General features: G+C 36.9%; 1 protein-coding gene across 3 annotated transcripts; it reads right to left on the reverse strand.

Moving 5' to 3' along the window:
* Nucleotides 1–4,423: 4,423 nt before the first annotated feature.
* On the reverse strand, nucleotides 4,424–17,621 carry LOC123028994 (PEST proteolytic signal containing nuclear protein). 3 transcript variants are annotated; one of them, XM_044441415.1, is made up of 6 exons: nucleotides 17,477–17,548; nucleotides 13,321–13,442; nucleotides 13,077–13,245; nucleotides 10,882–10,956; nucleotides 10,065–10,120; nucleotides 4,424–6,725 (listed from the first exon to the last, which is right to left on the reverse strand). In XM_044441415.1, the coding sequence occupies exons 1-6, from the start codon at nucleotides 17,480–17,482 to the stop codon at nucleotides 6,599–6,601; spliced, it is 555 nt and encodes a 184-aa protein (XP_044297350.1). In that variant the 5' UTR covers nucleotides 17,483–17,548; the 3' UTR covers nucleotides 4,424–6,598. The 3 variants fall into 3 exon arrangements, with proteins under 3 accessions (XP_044297350.1, XP_044297351.1, XP_044297352.1); XM_044441416.1 differs by having other exon boundaries at nucleotides 13,321–13,424; nucleotides 17,477–17,500; XM_044441417.1 differs by lacking the exon at nucleotides 13,321–13,442 and having other exon boundaries at nucleotides 13,077–13,297; nucleotides 17,477–17,621.
* Nucleotides 17,622–17,775: the final 154 nt, after the last annotated feature.

Below are 17,775 nucleotides of genomic sequence, written 5' to 3' on the forward strand. Positions count from 1 at the left end.
CACACTGGATGACAAAATTGTATGTGTAAACTTTGTGTAATACTTTGATTAGGCCACCAAAATACAAGAAAACTATTTGTCTACTATGGAACTTTACAAATTTATATTGAGTGCAATCTAGTGCAGTTTTTCTGCTTGATGGGACTGCTTCCATCACTAACTTGTATGTAAAAGAGTAGGTCAGGGTACATGCAGCGGGAGCAGTGACTTAGCTACTGTGCTTTGTTTCAGACTTCTGCTCTCCCCTCTGGAATCAGCTCCTTAACATCTATTGAGAAAATGTGCAGTAGTCCAGATAACAAGCCTTTGGGTGTTTGACCAGTTATCAGTGGGAGCATCTCAACACAGTTAAGGAATGGTGCTTAACACTAGGAGGCAATTCATTGGACTCTTAATGCAATAGTTGTTTCTAAACATTTGAGAAAAATTACTGTACCTCTTGTCAGGTTCACACTTTCTAATGAGTGCTAGAATTCCAGTTCTAATTGCGATATGTGACAACAGGTATTAACTTTCATGGGTGCAAGCTTTGCCTCACTTTGTTTTTAATAAACAAAGGCTAAAGAATGCTGTTGTCATATTAGTTATGGTGAGCCAAGACATGTAATTTGTCTATTTTTCAATCGTATTCTAGTATAAAAATTGTGGATGTTTTCTTTTTGAAACAGTTTCTGCTGAAAGAAAAGAAGCCATTTTGTAATGGAACTTTAAGCTCAGGTTTATAAGTTTGTGTTTGTGTAAATATATAAAAATGAGTGACTTTATTCCTCTACTCAAAAAAAATAATGGAAGAGCAGATATGCTGCTGGCATTGGCCAGCACTGGCCTCCAATAATGGCCAGGCAGCATGACCAATGCATCGTAAAGCATATGAAAAAGTCTATGGACAAGCAGTTGTTTGCATGTAAGTTTCCACATGTCAGGAGCCTGCATCCCTGGGCTCTCACTGAAAATCTCTTCATCCAAACAGGTAAAGTGAGCCTTTCTTTAGCGTAAAACTTAAAAATACACTTGTTATAACACTAGCCAACTAGATGATACTTTACAAATGACTTTACGTGGTCTACCATGTAGCAATTGGCATAAGGGTGACAAGCTTGCATTCAATGTCATTGCTCTGTGAACAGAATCAGCTTTTGTTCACAGCAAGACAGCTGCGGTCACAGAAGGGGTCCTTCCAAACACAAAGTGATTGCAACTGGAAGCAATGTACAAAGCAGCAAGGAAAATGCAAAAATTTAGTCAAGCAAAATAGGCCAGTATTGCAATAAGCTTAGTTATAAGTAGGCTATTGGAGACTAGGTGGCTATGCCAAAAGCTTAATGGAAAAGGTGAGCTTTGAAGAGATTTAAAGGCAGGCAGGTAGCATCAGTGTTTTCCATAAGCAAGGGGGCACCAAGGGTAAAAAGACAGCTTATCTTCAGAGAGGAGGAGCTGGATGAATGGGAAAGCATGCATGCATGTCTTGGAATGTAGGAACAGGGCAAACAGGGATCACTGAACCAGTAAGACCAGTGTAGGGGGTTTTGCAGGGGCTTATCGTGGTCTCAAAGACAAAAGATGACTTGCTAGCAGCAGAATACTAGATCAAGATGTAATGAACATGAGGGTAAGTTAGCTCTAGAAAGACTATCAAAGAAGCCAAGAAATGAAAGACATTTTTGTGGAATGGGTAGACCTTTCTATTTTAAAGGAGTAAGTAACATGATTTGGTAGCAGACTGAATACTGGAGGAGAAAGCTGAAAAAACCCTGAACATGCATTGTCAACATATTGGAAGAGTGTCCTAGGTAAGGGAATTGACACTGCATTTGTGAAAGTATTCAAGAAGAAACACATTTGGATAGTTGAAGAAGGGGTGCAAGTATATGTAAAAGACATATCCAGAGATATGGACAGCTCTACTATCTTGAAAAAATACAATCCCCCAATTCCATGTTGTTGGCACTGCTGCTCATCCTGTAATATATAGCTACAAACTAATCCCCTGAATTATGTAGCTAATCTCCCACACAATTTCCTGATGCTAGTTATGTGAAAGTTGGATGTGAAGAAAGCAGACAGGAAGAAAATGGATGCATTTAGAATAGGGTGCTGGAGGAGAGCTTTGTGAATCCCCCAGACTGACAAACAAACAAATGGTTTCTAGTTCACATCAAGCCAGGGCTTTCTTTGGAAGCCAAAACAAAACCAAGGTTGTCCTACTTCAGACACATCAAAGCAAGATTCCCTGCAAAAAGATGATGCTAGGGAAAGTTGAAGGCAGAAGAAAAGAAATCCACTGTGATGTGGATTGATTCTATAAAGGAGGCCACAGTCTTGAGTTTACAAGAGCTGAACAGGACTTTCAAGGCAAGGAGATTTTGGAAAGTGCTTGTTCATAGGGTTAACACATGTGGAGATGACTTGACAGTATGTAACAATAATCCATTTGTTTGGATTACTGAAAGCAATGAATTGTCTTTGTCAGTCTGGGGGATTCACAAAGTTCTCCTCCAGCACCTTATTCTAAATGCATCCATTTTCTTCCTGTCTACTTTCTTCACATCCACCTTTCACACCCATGCACAATGATCAGGAATACAACAGTGTGGATGATTTTGGTCTTCGTGTTCAGTGAAACATCCTTACAGTTGATTTTCTTCTAGCTCCTTTTCTTCCACCTTGGCTACAGTCTCCATCTGAACAAAGACAACTTCACAGTATGCAACAACTTTCTCACATCTCCTTAGTATGTTCTCTAGAAACAAGATGCCATTTAATATTAAGGCAGATGCTGGGAACTCCACAATGCAGATTCCAACATGCATAACAAATCAAAGGCATGGTCACTGAACTGGCAGCATGCACATAATTTCGGACCTGGAGATAAGACAACTAAGCTAAAGAAACGAGGGGGTTCAAACCATTAACTTAAGATCCCTGAAAGAGGAGTGCCTACACTAAATTGAAAACCTTTGCTCGTGCTGTTTGATGAAATAGGATAATTGGCCACTATGTGGTCAAAATGCCAGACTATATCTGACCCAGCATGGTTCATTCTTGCTTACCAACCCTCAGAAGTTTGTTTGTTTGCTATTTCCAATTGTTGGTTTTTAACAGTTAACAAGCTATTTTGTATTAAGTTCTCTCTTAAAACAGCTTTTTCTCATCCTAGTGCCTTCCAGATATGTTGAACTACAACGCTCTATCACTGTCAATCAGCACAGCTGCCTTCAAACATCCATACCTTAATTGTATTTGACAGAACACTGCAGCTATTGACACAGGAACCTCCCTTCTCTAAGCATAATTTAATTCCTCTTATAGCAGTTGCTTTCAGATTATCTTCAGCAGCAGCAGTGAACATGTGGTCCTCCACATGTTGTTGAACTAACTCCACCAAATCCTACAGCATAACCAATAGTGAGGGGTCATGGGAGTTTTAAATAACTATCCGGATGACCAAACATTCCCTATTCCCATTTTTCCATAACCACAGACTTAGCAGGGAACTCTGGCATACTGAAGAGATTCTAAAGATCAACTTGTGGATGCAGTGGCAAATTTTTTGGGGCCCACCAACAGAAATGAAATTATTAGCTGAAATGTGTCCAAAAATTTCCAGTAACTGCATATAGCAGAGTCAGGATCCAGTAAGAGAAGAAAAGCAAATGTTTGAGAAATGTTCTTATTTGATAATCACTTCTACATCAAAAGTAAGTTATGACAGCAAGGTCCCCAGACAGTGATGGTAATTTTTGTCTTTTGTAGAAATAATGCTGGCATTGTGTGCTAAAAAATAAAACAAAGGCAGGTTTAAGCTAAATATGTTGTCACTAATTCAATGAAAATAAGTAATTATAGTTTCTTATATCTTATTTCCCTCAAAAAGCTTTCAAGATATAACTGAATGTAAAGTTCATACAATGTTCATACAAGGTTCATACAAACCTTGCAGTAGTGCACAGCAACATTAAGAAACTCCTATCCCATTTTCATTTGCAACTATTCAGACAACAAGATGGGTGCAGTCGTACTTGAAGAACCTCAGAAATCAATACATCTATTAGTCATGAGCAACATGGAACCCACTAATGAGAAGATCTACTGATCAGCTCAGAGCATAACTAAGTCTGGATATAACCTAGTATAGAGCTCCTTCATAATTTCATCTGATAAGCCTTAGATACAGAAGGAAAACATGCTTTGTGTGCACAAGGAAACAGTGGCACAGGCAAAGTTTTTTAAATTTGTTCTCATATTTTGGTGAGGTTGGTAAACTTAGGTATGCTTGGCAAGCTTAAGTATTCAAACAATTTTCTTTGAAGTACAACAGAAGAATCTAGTTTTACTTTACAAGTTTTTATCTTTAAGCACTAGCCTGAGCAGCTAAAATTTATACCTAAAGATTATTCAACATCAGAACAGGCAAGGCTCAAGCAAAGGTTATACAATTTGGTTCCTACTTTTAATTCACTAACTTAAAATAAATTCCAGGAAATACTCAAAACTCTTCCTTTCTTCTTTGAAAAATTCTTATGAATACAACCGTGAAACTTCAAGGACTTATCAGTTTTAGGCTTGAGTCACAGGGTGCAGCTACTTTTTCATGGTTTTGAGAAAAAAATGGTACTGAAAATAAACACACATTAAAATGAGTATAGAACAGAAAGTGACCAGAGATCAAAAATTCCAGGCAACTAATTATCCAAAACTTTTAGGAAGGCACTAACTAATATGTTGAAGTTTTGTTTTTAGGTCTGTAAACGCTTGTTTGCAACATGCTACTTTCTGTTTACAGAAAGGTCAGTTAAGAGCTTTTTGACATTGGCTTCAATGATAAGGAGCCAACAAGATGAGACAAGAACTTTTTTACATCTTAAACTTTTACAAGTAGCTGAACTACAGCTATAGAGAAAGAAATAACTTTTACATTTCTTATGTTTATAATAAAGCTTTTAAAATATAAGTTACAGGTTTTAACTGCAGACAAAAATTTCACATACAAATACCAAAATACAAAAATGTTTAAAACTTAAAACACAAAGGTCTACATGGTCAAACCTTTTCTATAATTTATAAAGAAAACTTAGATGTATTTTTTTCACTAACTACTCTCACCTTTAGCACAACGAAGTTGACAAAAAATCAGTAGGTGATCTGAAGTGTGTTCATGATATACAATCTAACTATACAGTTGAAAAGCTGCAGTTTTACCAGACAGTATCAACTGTTTAGACCCACAGTTTCAAAAGTGTTTATTTCCACTAGCTTCATCTGTCACAGCTGCTACTACCTAATCCTCAAAGTTACTAGATAACATAAATCCCGCTGAAAAGACCCCAAGTGTCTTTATAAGGTTTTAGGAACATTAGGGCTAACAGAATCAACAGCATCTAATATAAAACACTACTACTAAAAGAAAAAAATTACCTATCAATGCTGTTCCAGCAATACAAAGTGTAAATCAGCCACAGATAAATTGAAAAGCTACATGTATATTCTACTAGGTACTATTTAATTGTTGTATTAATGTGGGCTATATAGTTACCTTTAAACCTGATAGTATCCCTTAATTAAAATTAAAAGTTCTAATATATAAAGTAAGGTTTAAAACCACCAAAATATGGAAGCACGTTTCTAATTTCTGCTGCTCAGTAAGCATCTACTGGTTTATTTGAGTGTGGCTTCTATTCCTCTTAAGGGATGATGGAAAATACTGAAATCAAACTAAAACATGATAGAAGTTACAGCCATCCTTTTGGTAATGCTTTTGTGTTGGTAACTGCATGACTCTTTCAAGTTGACAAAGAAACATTAACAAGTACTGGTCAAGACTTATAATTAAGAAAATGTCAAAATAACAATTTACCTTTGTTATGAATCTTTGTTAGACTTTTTCTAATATTTATACACACGCAAGACCCATTTCTAACAGATTACACAAAGTTTGAAAACAGGATTATAGAGCTAAGCTACCACAGTCAAAAGTCCTAGTTTGTCAAGATTTAAACATACGAAGCATGTAATCCAATGCATGTTCACACTAACAGAAGTCCTAAAAAGGGTGGTAGACCGAGCGTTGTAGGACTTTTGTCTAAACATGCACTGGATTGCCCCTAACGACTTTTGCATTACACTGTCTCATTTACAGGTTTTATGCTGACTAGAATGACAAACAGTCGAGCAAGGCTTTCTGTATATTGGAATTCCTCCTCTATATAAGAAGACAAACAATTAACTCATTACAGAGGAGTTGCTGGAAGCATGAATGTAGCAGCTTTTAACTTAAACTGATTAAAGAGACAGTAACCTTTTCTCTGTCTTTATATAAGAATAGTTGTAAAAGGAAAATTCTTTAAAAAGGTACCACTTCCAATGTCTTTTATTTTCCATAACCTTGTGAAATTAATTGCACGAAGCTACAAAATTAGCAAATGCTTTGAAATCTGTATACAAAACATAAATTACCTCTACTTTTAAACTTATTTTTGTGCACCACTAGGAACATTTAAAAGTGGCACCCAAAATAGCCTTATACCACTCTTTAAAAAGGAAACTGTTCCTTTAATATCATACCCTTGCATCTCCCCAACTCCCAGATCTCAATACACAGCTAGTCTTCTTGTTCACGGACATTTCCAAGGTGGGATTTTATGTTCCTTTCCCATAGCTTCTGGTTGTCAGAAAACCCATGCTTTCCTTTGTTGAAAGAATTTGGTCCTGCTGAAGTTGGAGTATCCCTGTGATAAATGAACATAAGCTAATGGTTAACTTTAACAGTTTCATATTCATGGTTTTGAGGCCTTAATGTACACAACTAAGATTGTTAAGCATATAGTCACATCAGGTACCCTCAGTAGTACAGAAAAGTAAAAACATACCAAATTGTTTATTTCTAGTGTTACCATTCAGTCTCAAAGATATCTTTCTAGAATTCTTCTCATAATAAAAAACATGTACTGAAGTAGTAGCCCATCCTACTATAAAGCACCAATTGGTGGCAGTTCTCATTGTTAATGATTCAAACACTTAACAGTGGACTTGTATGTTTTCTGTCACCACATAGTGTACAAGACAGTTAAGAATCTCACTACAAACGCATCAAGAAAGAATAGTAAGAATGTTGACATATTCATTATACCACTGAAGGCCCAGAGAGGCTACAGCACATGCAAGAGGTCCCATGCTCAGTCTCTGGCATTTTCAGTCAAGGCTGGAAAAGGCATCTGTTAGAAGCCTTGGGAGAACTGTTGCTATCAGTACACACCACCCTTCCCCAAACTAGTGCCCTCTATATGCTTTGTGGCTTTGTTGGCTGGGGATGATAGGAGGTGTAATCCCACACACCTGGGGGCTCCAGTTTGGGGATGCCTGGTATGCACAAGACTTCCTGACCGAGATGTGACCAATGATGTGACTAAACAGAAGGCAGTTTCCTATAATCAAACTGTATCAGACTGCTTAGTAAATTAAGCTAAAACTTCAGTGTTAATCATCATGAAACAAAACCAAAGTAGAATAAGGAACTGGATATGAGATGAGAATAACCAGTGGACAGGGCCACGATGCCAGAACCTCTGAGCTGTCCTACTCTAGTACTATTTAGAGTACAGCCACTGAAGTGAATAGGAATTAACTTAGTTATGCCTAACTGAAGACCCATTTGTTTCAAGGGGTGTACTCTTTTGACTGCAGCCAAGAAAAAAAAATCTTTATTTTTATTGTTGCAGAAAAAACTATTATGCTTTCTTCTTTCCATATAAAGCAGGGCCCACATATCCACTGACTCAGTCATTGCATTTTCAATTAAGTGCAGTTGACCTCATCTCGAAAGAGAAGTACCATAAAGTGCCAGAGAGAAGTAAAGTGCTTCCTGTAAGTGAAAATTCTTTTTTTTTTCTTTTTCTTGTTTTGCAAATCTTTTCATTTGTTTTCAGGAAATACAATACAGGGGGAAAAGGAGTATAGATAAGAACAGCAAAGAAAAGAAAAAAGGAAAAAAAGAAGCCAAGGGTCTTTCTAAGGATTCAACAAGCAACTCCTCATTTAAGCACATTTACAATAAGCAAAGAAAGGTCTTTATCACTCTCCCATCCCACCCATTCAGTTCTCAGTCATATAATTATCTAGCTTCTACACTTAAGATATAGATCTCAACATTGCTCTGGTGTGAATAAAATCAGAAACATTTGTATAAAACATTTAACCATAGTTTAAACTGTTCAAAATAAATCTTTGAGTAAATTCTTCAACTGATCTTCTGTTGACATAATTAGTTAGCTTGGCCATTGTTGTGTACTCAGCTAGCTTGTTTTTCCAGTCTTTAACTACTAAGCAATCTTCAGCTTTCCACTTTGAGGCAATTATCACTCTTGCTGCTTATACATTTGTATAATTTTGACAATCTTTGGGATAGTCTCTGGCACAATAATCAGTAACATGTTCTTGGAATTAATCAGAAAATCAATTTAAAGTATTTTTTGCATCTCAGCATGCATCTGCTTCCAAAATTTGATTCTGTCACATGTCCACCGCATACCAGAAAATGTTCACTCTCTTTGCATTTCCAACATTTTCCATTATAGTTCTTGTCCATTCTCTATAGATCTTTCAGGATAATATACCATCGGAAATACTTTGTATACCAATTTTCTCCTAGAGCTTGATATGTGGTAAATGTTATGTTCCTCATCCAACTCTTGCTGCAGTTGTCATATTTAAATAACTCTGACATAGTCTTTGAAAAAGTCTCTGGCATTATATTCAAAAGCATATTCTTAGGACTCATAGCAAAAGGTTTTTTGTATTTCCACATGCATCAATTTCCAAAATCTTTTAACTGTTTCACAAATCCACCCCATGTAACAGGATGCATGGGACTTCCTATCATATTTCCAACCTTTTCCATTGTAGTTCTTTATCTATTTTTCCAATATCTTTTGGAGTAATATACCACTGATATAACATCTTATACCAATTTTCTTTTATTGCTTGGCTAGCTGTGGATTTAATGTCTGTCTTACACAGTTTCCCATTGACAAGATATTTCTTTTCCAAGATTTTGCTTCCAGATTGTTATACTTTTCTTGTCTTGATTTTCAGTGTCATGCTGTAATAACTGTTTCTAAAGTCTTCTGTTGTATAATCAACTTTTCAAAATCTGTCAAATCTCTTAAAATACCTTCCCCTAACTGTATGTCCCCTTTCAGTCTTGAAATCAGTTGTGATAAGCAAACCACTGTATATTTTTCCCAACATCTTTTTGTCATTGCCAAGATTTGATTCATCCTTGTTGATCAATCATATGTTGATGAGTTATAAAATCATTATTTTTCCTTAAGTATTTTCCATATGCTTCGACTAGGGACATCAGAAAGACTGGAGGGCTAATTCTTTTTCATGGAATAGAACATTTTTATAAGGCCATCTCTTAATGCATGGTTATTATTTGATATCAGTGCCTTTTAAAATGACTACTTAGCCTATAAGAGTTATTCCATCTTCAAAATCTGCTATTTCTAACTTCACTCGCCTAACTTTAGCATTTATAATCCAATCTGCAATACAAATCAGGCCAGATGCAAAGCAGTATAGTTTCAAATTGGATACTGTAAGGCCTCCTCTCTCCTTCCATCCTGAAGAATCTTTATCCAAGCTGTTTTTGATGCATTCCTCTTCTTGTTTCATTAAAAAACTTCCAATATAATTTCAATTCTCTTCTTATTAATTTTATAGCCAGTGAAATATCTGATATTTTCAATTTTATCTATTTGTTGCATAGATAATTGTGTGGTTAAGCTGGTCAGCACGATCTCATCTGCATAACTTTTCATTTTATTTTTGTCTCTATTTTAAGCCATTTATATCTGGATCCCATCAAATTTTCTTAGCTAGAACTTCCAATACCCGGATGAATAAAAGTGGAGATAATGGGCATCCTTGATGGGTCTCCTTTCCAATTTGAAAACTTTCAGTTAGCATTCCATTTATGAGCAGAGGTCCTGCTGTATTTCTAAAACCATCAATATGAAGAATGTATTCTTCTACCTTCCTTAAAAAAAAATAATGAGTTACTCTACCTTCCAATGTTCTTCATACGCATTTTAGCCTCTGGAGGCATTTCTTCAGGTTCACTCTAATTAAAAAAAGAAATTGAGAAAACAGCCATAAATTCTATTGTTGTAGTCAAATTGCTAATGGTCTATTAAATGGAAGCATGGCGTATCCGGAATGCAATAAATTACAAGCCTTATCCAATATAAAACTCACAATAAAATTTTATACTTGCATTAAGGAGAAAGCAGACAAAATTCAGTTCTATAGCTAGAAGCACTAGGTACAAGGTGGGCTCTGCTGTTTTTCTGGTACTCCCCAGCATACCTTATATTCTTGGACACCTCAAATAAAAAGCTCGTTTCGTTCTCATGAAAAAAAAATCCTAACCAGACCCACTCCCTACAATCCATACCCAAACACACAACATTTGTATTTCTTCCATTTCTACAATCCTACCTAGAAGACACACTCAGAAATGTGAAAAGGCTCTTTTTTAACCCACAGAGGGTGGGAATGATCTATTTTCAGGAGAAGTTTGAAAAGATATTTTCCATTATCAAGTTTGGAAGGGATCAAATGTGGCTACAAAAACACTTTAGATTCTTATATATTCCAGTCATGAGATGGAGGAAATGCCAAATTTCAAAGACAGTTGCACCACCAAATGCTTAGACCCCTGAAAAGGACCTTTTCACATATTTTGTATTTTAGAAGACCATTACATAACTCTAAACCTACACCAATTTAGTTACGGTATACTTGTAGACCATTTAAAACCCCCTTTTCCTGTACCTACTTTAGCCAAAGAACCCAATACTTCTTGTTTCTGAGATTACTTACATCTTCATCTTCATTGAAGACTGCTGCTACAGAAAGCGTTTTTGGAGCCAGGGTTGAAGTAGGTTCTTTAGGCTTCTGAAAGAGAACAGAAGCTGCATATTATTGAGGCAAGGAGTTTAAACTGTGAGCTGGGCTGAGCACCCATAAATGTTCTACTGTAGTGGCATATAAATTCATTAAATAATGCAAGTTTGTGATTTAATGTATAATGCTCCCCATACAATATAATTTACCTTAAGAACCCTGTCTCAATAACTAAAAGCTAAGTATCAAAAATCTTAAAATCAGGGTCCTTAGATATTGTTAAGCAATAGTCTCCACATATTCCACCTTGGCAGAGTAGAAAGTGTTTTTGAAAAAGGTCAATATGATCTGAAAGTCTTATTTTTGATTGAAAAACAAGACAGAAATATAACTGTAATAGCCCTCAACAGCTTAAGTACCAGGTATTTGCTGGAATTCTTCCCCTTTATTCATCTGCCTGAGTGGCAAGTTCTATATTTAGGACTTTTCCCTGTTATCAGACAGGTGGCAACTAGGAAGAGAGCATTTCTGGTGGTGGTGCCTCTCATCTGAAATCCCCTCCGTAGGAAGACATGTCATGTACGTATTCCGCTACCATTTGGGGGCCCGACAAACACTGTTTGGGCTTTCTCAAGTGTTTATGCACTGGAAACTTTAGATATTTTAATTATTTTAAGCTGTTGTGAGTTTTTATTGATTAGAATTTTTAACTGGTGTTGTCATTAAAATATGAGCACCACAAAAAAACCCATATTGAATCAGCCTAATCTGTATTCTATTAACACAGTAGCCCACCAGATGTCAATGAGAAGACTACAAGTAGGGTGTAAATACAACAGTTCCCTCCTGCTTGTGTGCAACTGGCCTACAAAAGTATGCTGCTTCTGATACTAGAGGCAGCATAATAGCCATAATGACTAAATGCTGTTAACATGCTTATTATTCATACATTTGCCAATCCCCTTTAAAAGATATACACACTGTGAAGCACTTTTACCTATCCTGAATCTCCCAGGAAACAGCCTCATGGCATGATCCCACTTTCTAGAGTGATGAGAGAGAAACCTTCTATTTCCTCTGCATCATGCATATTTTTATACATCTCTAGCCTGTCTCCCATTACTTGTCTATTTTCTAAGCTAAAAATCCTACGCATTATAACATTTCCTCAGAGACAAGCTGCTCCATCCCCTTGCTTGTTTTAATTGCCCCATTTTGCATCTTTCAACTCAGCACTATCCCTTTTTGACCAAAACCCTACATTTTGGTCCAAATGTGGTTGCACCACTGATTTGTATAAGCATATTATAATACTAGCAGTTTTATTTTCAATTCCTTTTCCAATTATGCTGAATACAAAATATGCCTTTTTCAAAGAAGCCATACAATGGATCAACATTGAGCTATCACAACCCCAAGTTCTTTCTTGGTCTGATACCTTAGATCTAAGTTCCCATCTTAGATTCCACCAGTGTCTATGTGACATAAAGATTTTTTTTCCTACCCCAATGCACATTACTTTATACTTGCATATACTACACTGAATCTGTCAATTTAATGCCCATTTTCCCAGTTCAGAGAGATCCTTTCAGAGTTCATGCTGTGTGGGCTTTTTTTAAACCTTCCTAAATAATTTGCTGTCATCAGCAAATTGCCACTCCTCCGCTCAGTCCTAATTCTGAATTATTTATGAATTAAAAAGTGCCAGTACCAATACAGATCCTTGAGGGGATACCATGGTTTACATCTCTCCATTGTGACTGATCAGTTCCCCCCACTGTTTCTTTCTGTTCAATTACAGTCTTTGTACAAACCTTTTCAAGTACAAGAAAATGCTGTTTACTTGACCAAAGTACAGGTATTAATATCATAATCATTAGTGTATGCATCTAATGCAAACTAAAAACTATTTATTTTGCTGCACATTAGGCACTCAACACACAAGCATAACATATATCAAAGTAGAAGTTGCCAATTTAACAGTGTTTCAACCAAGTACCATATACACTAATAATTTCCAGCAATTATTAGAACTTTGATAGTAAATTCCAAATTTATGAATTCATGTTGAAATAAAAGATTAAGATTGATATTAACTAGCACCTCCCCTTTAACAGATAAAGTGAACACTATAATTTTATCATTCACAAGAAAACTTTCTAACTGCTTACATTTGCTCCAAGTTTGATGGATATTGTAGGTGGTTTCTTTGAAATCTGTGTGCCAATGGCAAATCCAAACTTGGACATTTTGGCAGGAGCAGGCTTTGTTGAGAAGTCTTCAGCTTCTTCATCAGCTGCCCGCTTCTCCACGCTGCGACTCGAGCTTTCCCCTCCATTACTGGAAGAAACAGTCTTAGTTTTCACAGGTTTTTCTGCCTCTTCTTCAGGTCCTGGTGAAGTCGAAACAACTTACCAAGATGAGCTATTTTTACTGAGTGGACTGATGGGAGCAGCAACCTCATAAAGCACTGTTATGCAGGGGAGACTTTTGCACTTACAGTGACAGCGCCTCCACAACTGTTTATACAGAGCACACTGTAAGGACACAGACATATAGTAAAGGGAGCTCCAATCATTTGACTAATGCAGAACAAAAATCTTCAGTTACATACAAAAATATCAAAATGAAAATCTTGAGGGATGCATGACATCACTACAGCAGCTACAAGGTTATTCAGATCAAAATGGAGTATGTTTTTTCCACACATGCCCTTTTGGAATAATTTAAACAATCTGCATTTATATTTATCACTTTGTCTATATTAAGACTGTAGATTCCTCTGATACTTTAAAGATCAGCAGCTTAAATTGCAAAATTGGTTTCTAAACCACAAATGTTCATGTTACCATAATGTTTGTGTTTAAGGTGCCAGAGACCCCTTAGTCTACTGCAACAAAAGTGTGGGGCTGCTATGGTTAACTGTTCTGTTTATTCCTTACTTACAGGTACAACCTGAAACCATCTTTCACAGCTAGAGCACAGTCTGAACACCTGCAATCCCCATCTCCTTTCCTTATCAAGACAGTAACCAAATCCAGATTCAATGGATTAAACATCTGCAGTTGGTCCTCCCACAGCCTTACTTTCCTGGCTCTATTCACCATCTTGCCTGATCTAAAGTTTTAGAGCACTTTAAACATTTCACAGTGAACTGTAACTTTACAAATGGACAAATCAAGATACTGTACTAATATGGATTCGTAAACTTGATTTTAGGAGTTTTCCTTTTGAATACAGCTATATCTTTACTTTGTGTGCAACTTCTCAAAGTTTTGGTTTGGTTTTCTTAAGAAGCTCAGCTCATCAGCTGTGTGACTTCTAAGGATAAAGTTTGTATCTATATTGAACTTTCTGTCCAAGAAGGAGAAGACAGTATTATTAATATCTGGTCACCACTACAACAGAAATAACATATGGCATAGGTTTGATCCTGGTATGGGGGACAGGCAGAGAAAGGAGACAGAATAAGAAAACTGTGATCCTTGATAGTTTCATAATCAGCATGGGACTGTACACTGAACTACCAGCAGAGTTCTGTTTAGAATAAAGAAAATTATTATAAGTAAAAAGCAAGTTACAACTAGTGATTATGTGACAAGTTCTGTCTCTCCCAACCACTTTAAGATTTGTAGAAACCACCTGAGAAAAACTAAGGTTTGCAATAAAGTTTCTGTAACATAAATTAAAATCACACAGAAATGAATTAATGGTTATTAAACTTCAACCAGCAGGAAGTTTTACAAATCCCTGTAACTTCAAAAGCCCATTTATTTTATTTAGTTATCAATTTCCCTTTAAAATTTTTTTCTCTTGTCACCTCAATTATTTTAGGTACTTCACTAGATTTCTACTAGAAACCATATATTTTGTACTCAAGGTTATATTAAGCATACTTACCACTATACTTAATGTGAGTTAATTTTGAGTGAAAATGGCTGAATTTGTGATTTGGATTTAATGTTGTGATCCTCTACTCACTTGCCTGTAAGCACCACTGAATTAAATGGGACTCACATCTGACAAGACATGCATAGGATTGCACTTTATGAAAATTTGACATTGCTTTCTTGAAAGAATTTAACTGGGGTCAATTAAATTTACTGCAAGTTTTAATAATGAACCATTTAAGAAGAATTCGCAATCTGAATTTCATACAAAGGCTGACTCGCAGCTATAATTTCTTAATCTTTATGTTTGAAAATTCTGCAAATACCATAATACACTAACACAACATAAATGAGCAATTATTTACTCTGAACAAAAAAGGAGACACTCATACTCAGCTAGCAGGACAATATGCTGATTGTTTTTTTTTTAAGAGTATTGGTCTAACATTGATGTACATCTTCCCTCTATAAAGTACAGCACCACACATTGTATTTTTGGGATATGCTGTTTTACCGAAAGTACAGCAAGCTAAGGACAGTTAAGAATTGAAAGTTTCTTCTTTCTAAATCAATTCTTTCTTGATTTAGCTCTATATTCCAAAGAATAGCCCAAACACCTCCAGTATTGTCTTTTGAAGGAATTATTTGCTTTCTTTTTCTCTTGCTTTTTGGGTCAATTACAGAAGGAGGTATAATTTGAGTCTGGGATGGCTATTTGCCTTTGTGATAGTATGTCCAGCTGTCCTGCAACAATTAGACTGGAAATAATCTTCAACTGTCATACAAAAGTTATGTAACATAAGTTTATGTTGGACAAAAGTGCAAGTAAAAAACGCACTTTGCTAATGCTCAGAGACTATTCATTCATGTCTTCTTAGGCTCTGTCTCAGCAGTAAACCCAAATTCTGGCCAAGGTACTAGCAAACCCTGGCTCAAAGGTAAAGAGGCAGAAGAGAAGAGGCAGTTAATGTTTACCAGCTATACTAGAATTCTGATGTAAATAGATGCTAGTTTCACAAACAGAGATTGAATCCTGATTTGGTCATTCTTAGAGAAAACCCTCTGAAATAAAAACCTTAAGTCAGACAGATTTCAGTCTGTCTTCTCTAAGCATAATTTGAATTCAAGCCAGAATTGTTATTTTACCTTTCCTCATTAATATGTGAAAGGAAACCAGTAATGAAAGTTCCTCTGCTAGCATGACAATGATGTTCCTTCAATGTTGTATAATAATACAAACTTCAATATAGCTTTTCTTTCCCCCACTATAATTCTTGTAGAGTTGAATATGAGGTTGGTGGTGGCAGTTTTAACCAACCTTGTATTCTTTAAAGTTCTATGTTATCAATGTCCCTCTAAGTCATAATGACAATGTGGTTGCTTTCCTTATCCTTTAAAACAGATGTGCAACACAACACCAAAGCCAAGTAACTGAACTTCTCAATCTTTTGCTTCCCCCACCCCTGGCCCCAGCCCTGCTTTCTAGAGGCTAGGCTAATCACCTTTAAGAAACCTGATGTCATCAGGCCTTTCCAACTATATAGTTCTAAAGTACACAGAAGTAAGGCATGCAACAATGCATCCTAAAATAAATACATATGGACTTTTTAACAAAACTAAAATTTCTATAGATATTCAACCTGGGTAAGACAGAACTATTATATACCAAAACAGGTTGAAAATATTGTATTGTATGAGAACTACTATATAAAGCTATTACAAACTTAAACTATCTTTCCATATAGTATTAGAACACTAAGGCTTCTATTGTTTCCTCAGCCCCACAAAATTGCCCTTCACCTTTTAAAGATTTGTCTATATAGGTAACAAATTACATCAAGAACCTGAGTGAGTTACATCCTCCTTTACAAGGCACAAATCTAATAGATTTCAGTCTCTGTATGTCTCCAGTGATTCTACAGTAATATTTAAACAAATGGGAATAACACAGCTGAAACAAAACTGTGTTAAACCAAATTGATGTCACAAAAGAAATGAAGCCACCATTACATCACACTTCGTACAACGTGTTTAGTGTGCAATCCTATATATGCCTATTCAGAAGCAAGAGTTCAGTGGATTTGCTCCTAGTTAAGCTCACATGTATATGGCAGTAGCCCTGTTCCGCCCTTAAAATCATAACCTTTCGTCTCATCATGATCACGGTAACTGTAGGGTCCTAACTGCGTGGAGTACTTTAAGGGGCTGAGACCACTGGCAGAAACCTCCACAACCCGAAGTGGTTACACCACAGCACCACAATACTAGATATAGCGGTATTTGTGGCTCGATAACTACGCTCCCACAATTCTGCCCAGGTGCAATACGACTCCTAGCCAGATGCAACACGGAACTACGGCATCAGCCAGCTAACCAAGTACTGCGGCTAGCCCTTGGGGACTTTATGCACGGATTGAACCGTCAGAATCCTTCCGTGAGAGTGACCAGGCCGTGAGAGGTTTGGGAGAAGGCGCCAACTCAATTAGAAGCAGATAAAAGATCCTTGAGAACTGAGCCAGCCAAACTAAGGGCTCTTGAGGTGGTAGAGAATGCCTTAAGCCTCGAAACACAGCCCGCCTCTCACCTACCCTTTCCCGCCCAAACCCAGCCCTTTATTCGCAACCAGAGCCTCGCATGCAGTTTTTCGGGGTCAGAGTAGCATAAGGGCGCAGCATGTTTACCTCCATCAAGACGCGGCCGCTTCAGTTTCACATCGCCTTCCTTGCCGTCCGCCATTTTCCCCCACCTCCACCCTGCTACTGCATCCCGCGACTGCGCCGTGGCACGGCTTGGGGCCTCCCACTCTTAACTCCGTCCGGGAGACGAGAGGAGCGGCTAGAGCGGCTCTCCTCAGAAGAGAAGCGAGGTTTGGCACGCCTCGCGACCTTTTGCTTCCCAAAGTACTTCCGGTTTGGGAGCGTTTACGCTGAAAGTCCTTTCATCAGCAGCCCAGTTGTTTTGCTCAACCGTCTGTTACTTA

Source organism: Varanus komodoensis, unplaced genomic scaffold, assembly GCF_004798865.1.
Source record: "Varanus komodoensis strain SLA01 unplaced genomic scaffold, ASM479886v1 scaffold4, whole genome shotgun sequence".
Lineage (NCBI taxonomy): Eukaryota > Metazoa > Chordata > Lepidosauria > Squamata > Varanidae > Varanus > Varanus komodoensis.

What these genes read in the sequence shown, in the direction of transcription:
- LOC123028994 (XM_044441415.1), bottom strand. An exon ending in AGTAAAAATAGCTCATCTTG is followed by an intron (nt 13,246 to 13,320) that starts GTAAGTTGTTTC and finishes TGTTTCTTCCAG; the next exon opens with TAATGGAGGGGAAAGCTCGA. An exon ending in CGTATGAAGAACATTGGAAG is followed by an intron (nt 6,726 to 10,064) that starts GTAGAGTAACTC and finishes CATTTATCACAG; the next exon opens with GGATACTCCAACTTCAGCAG.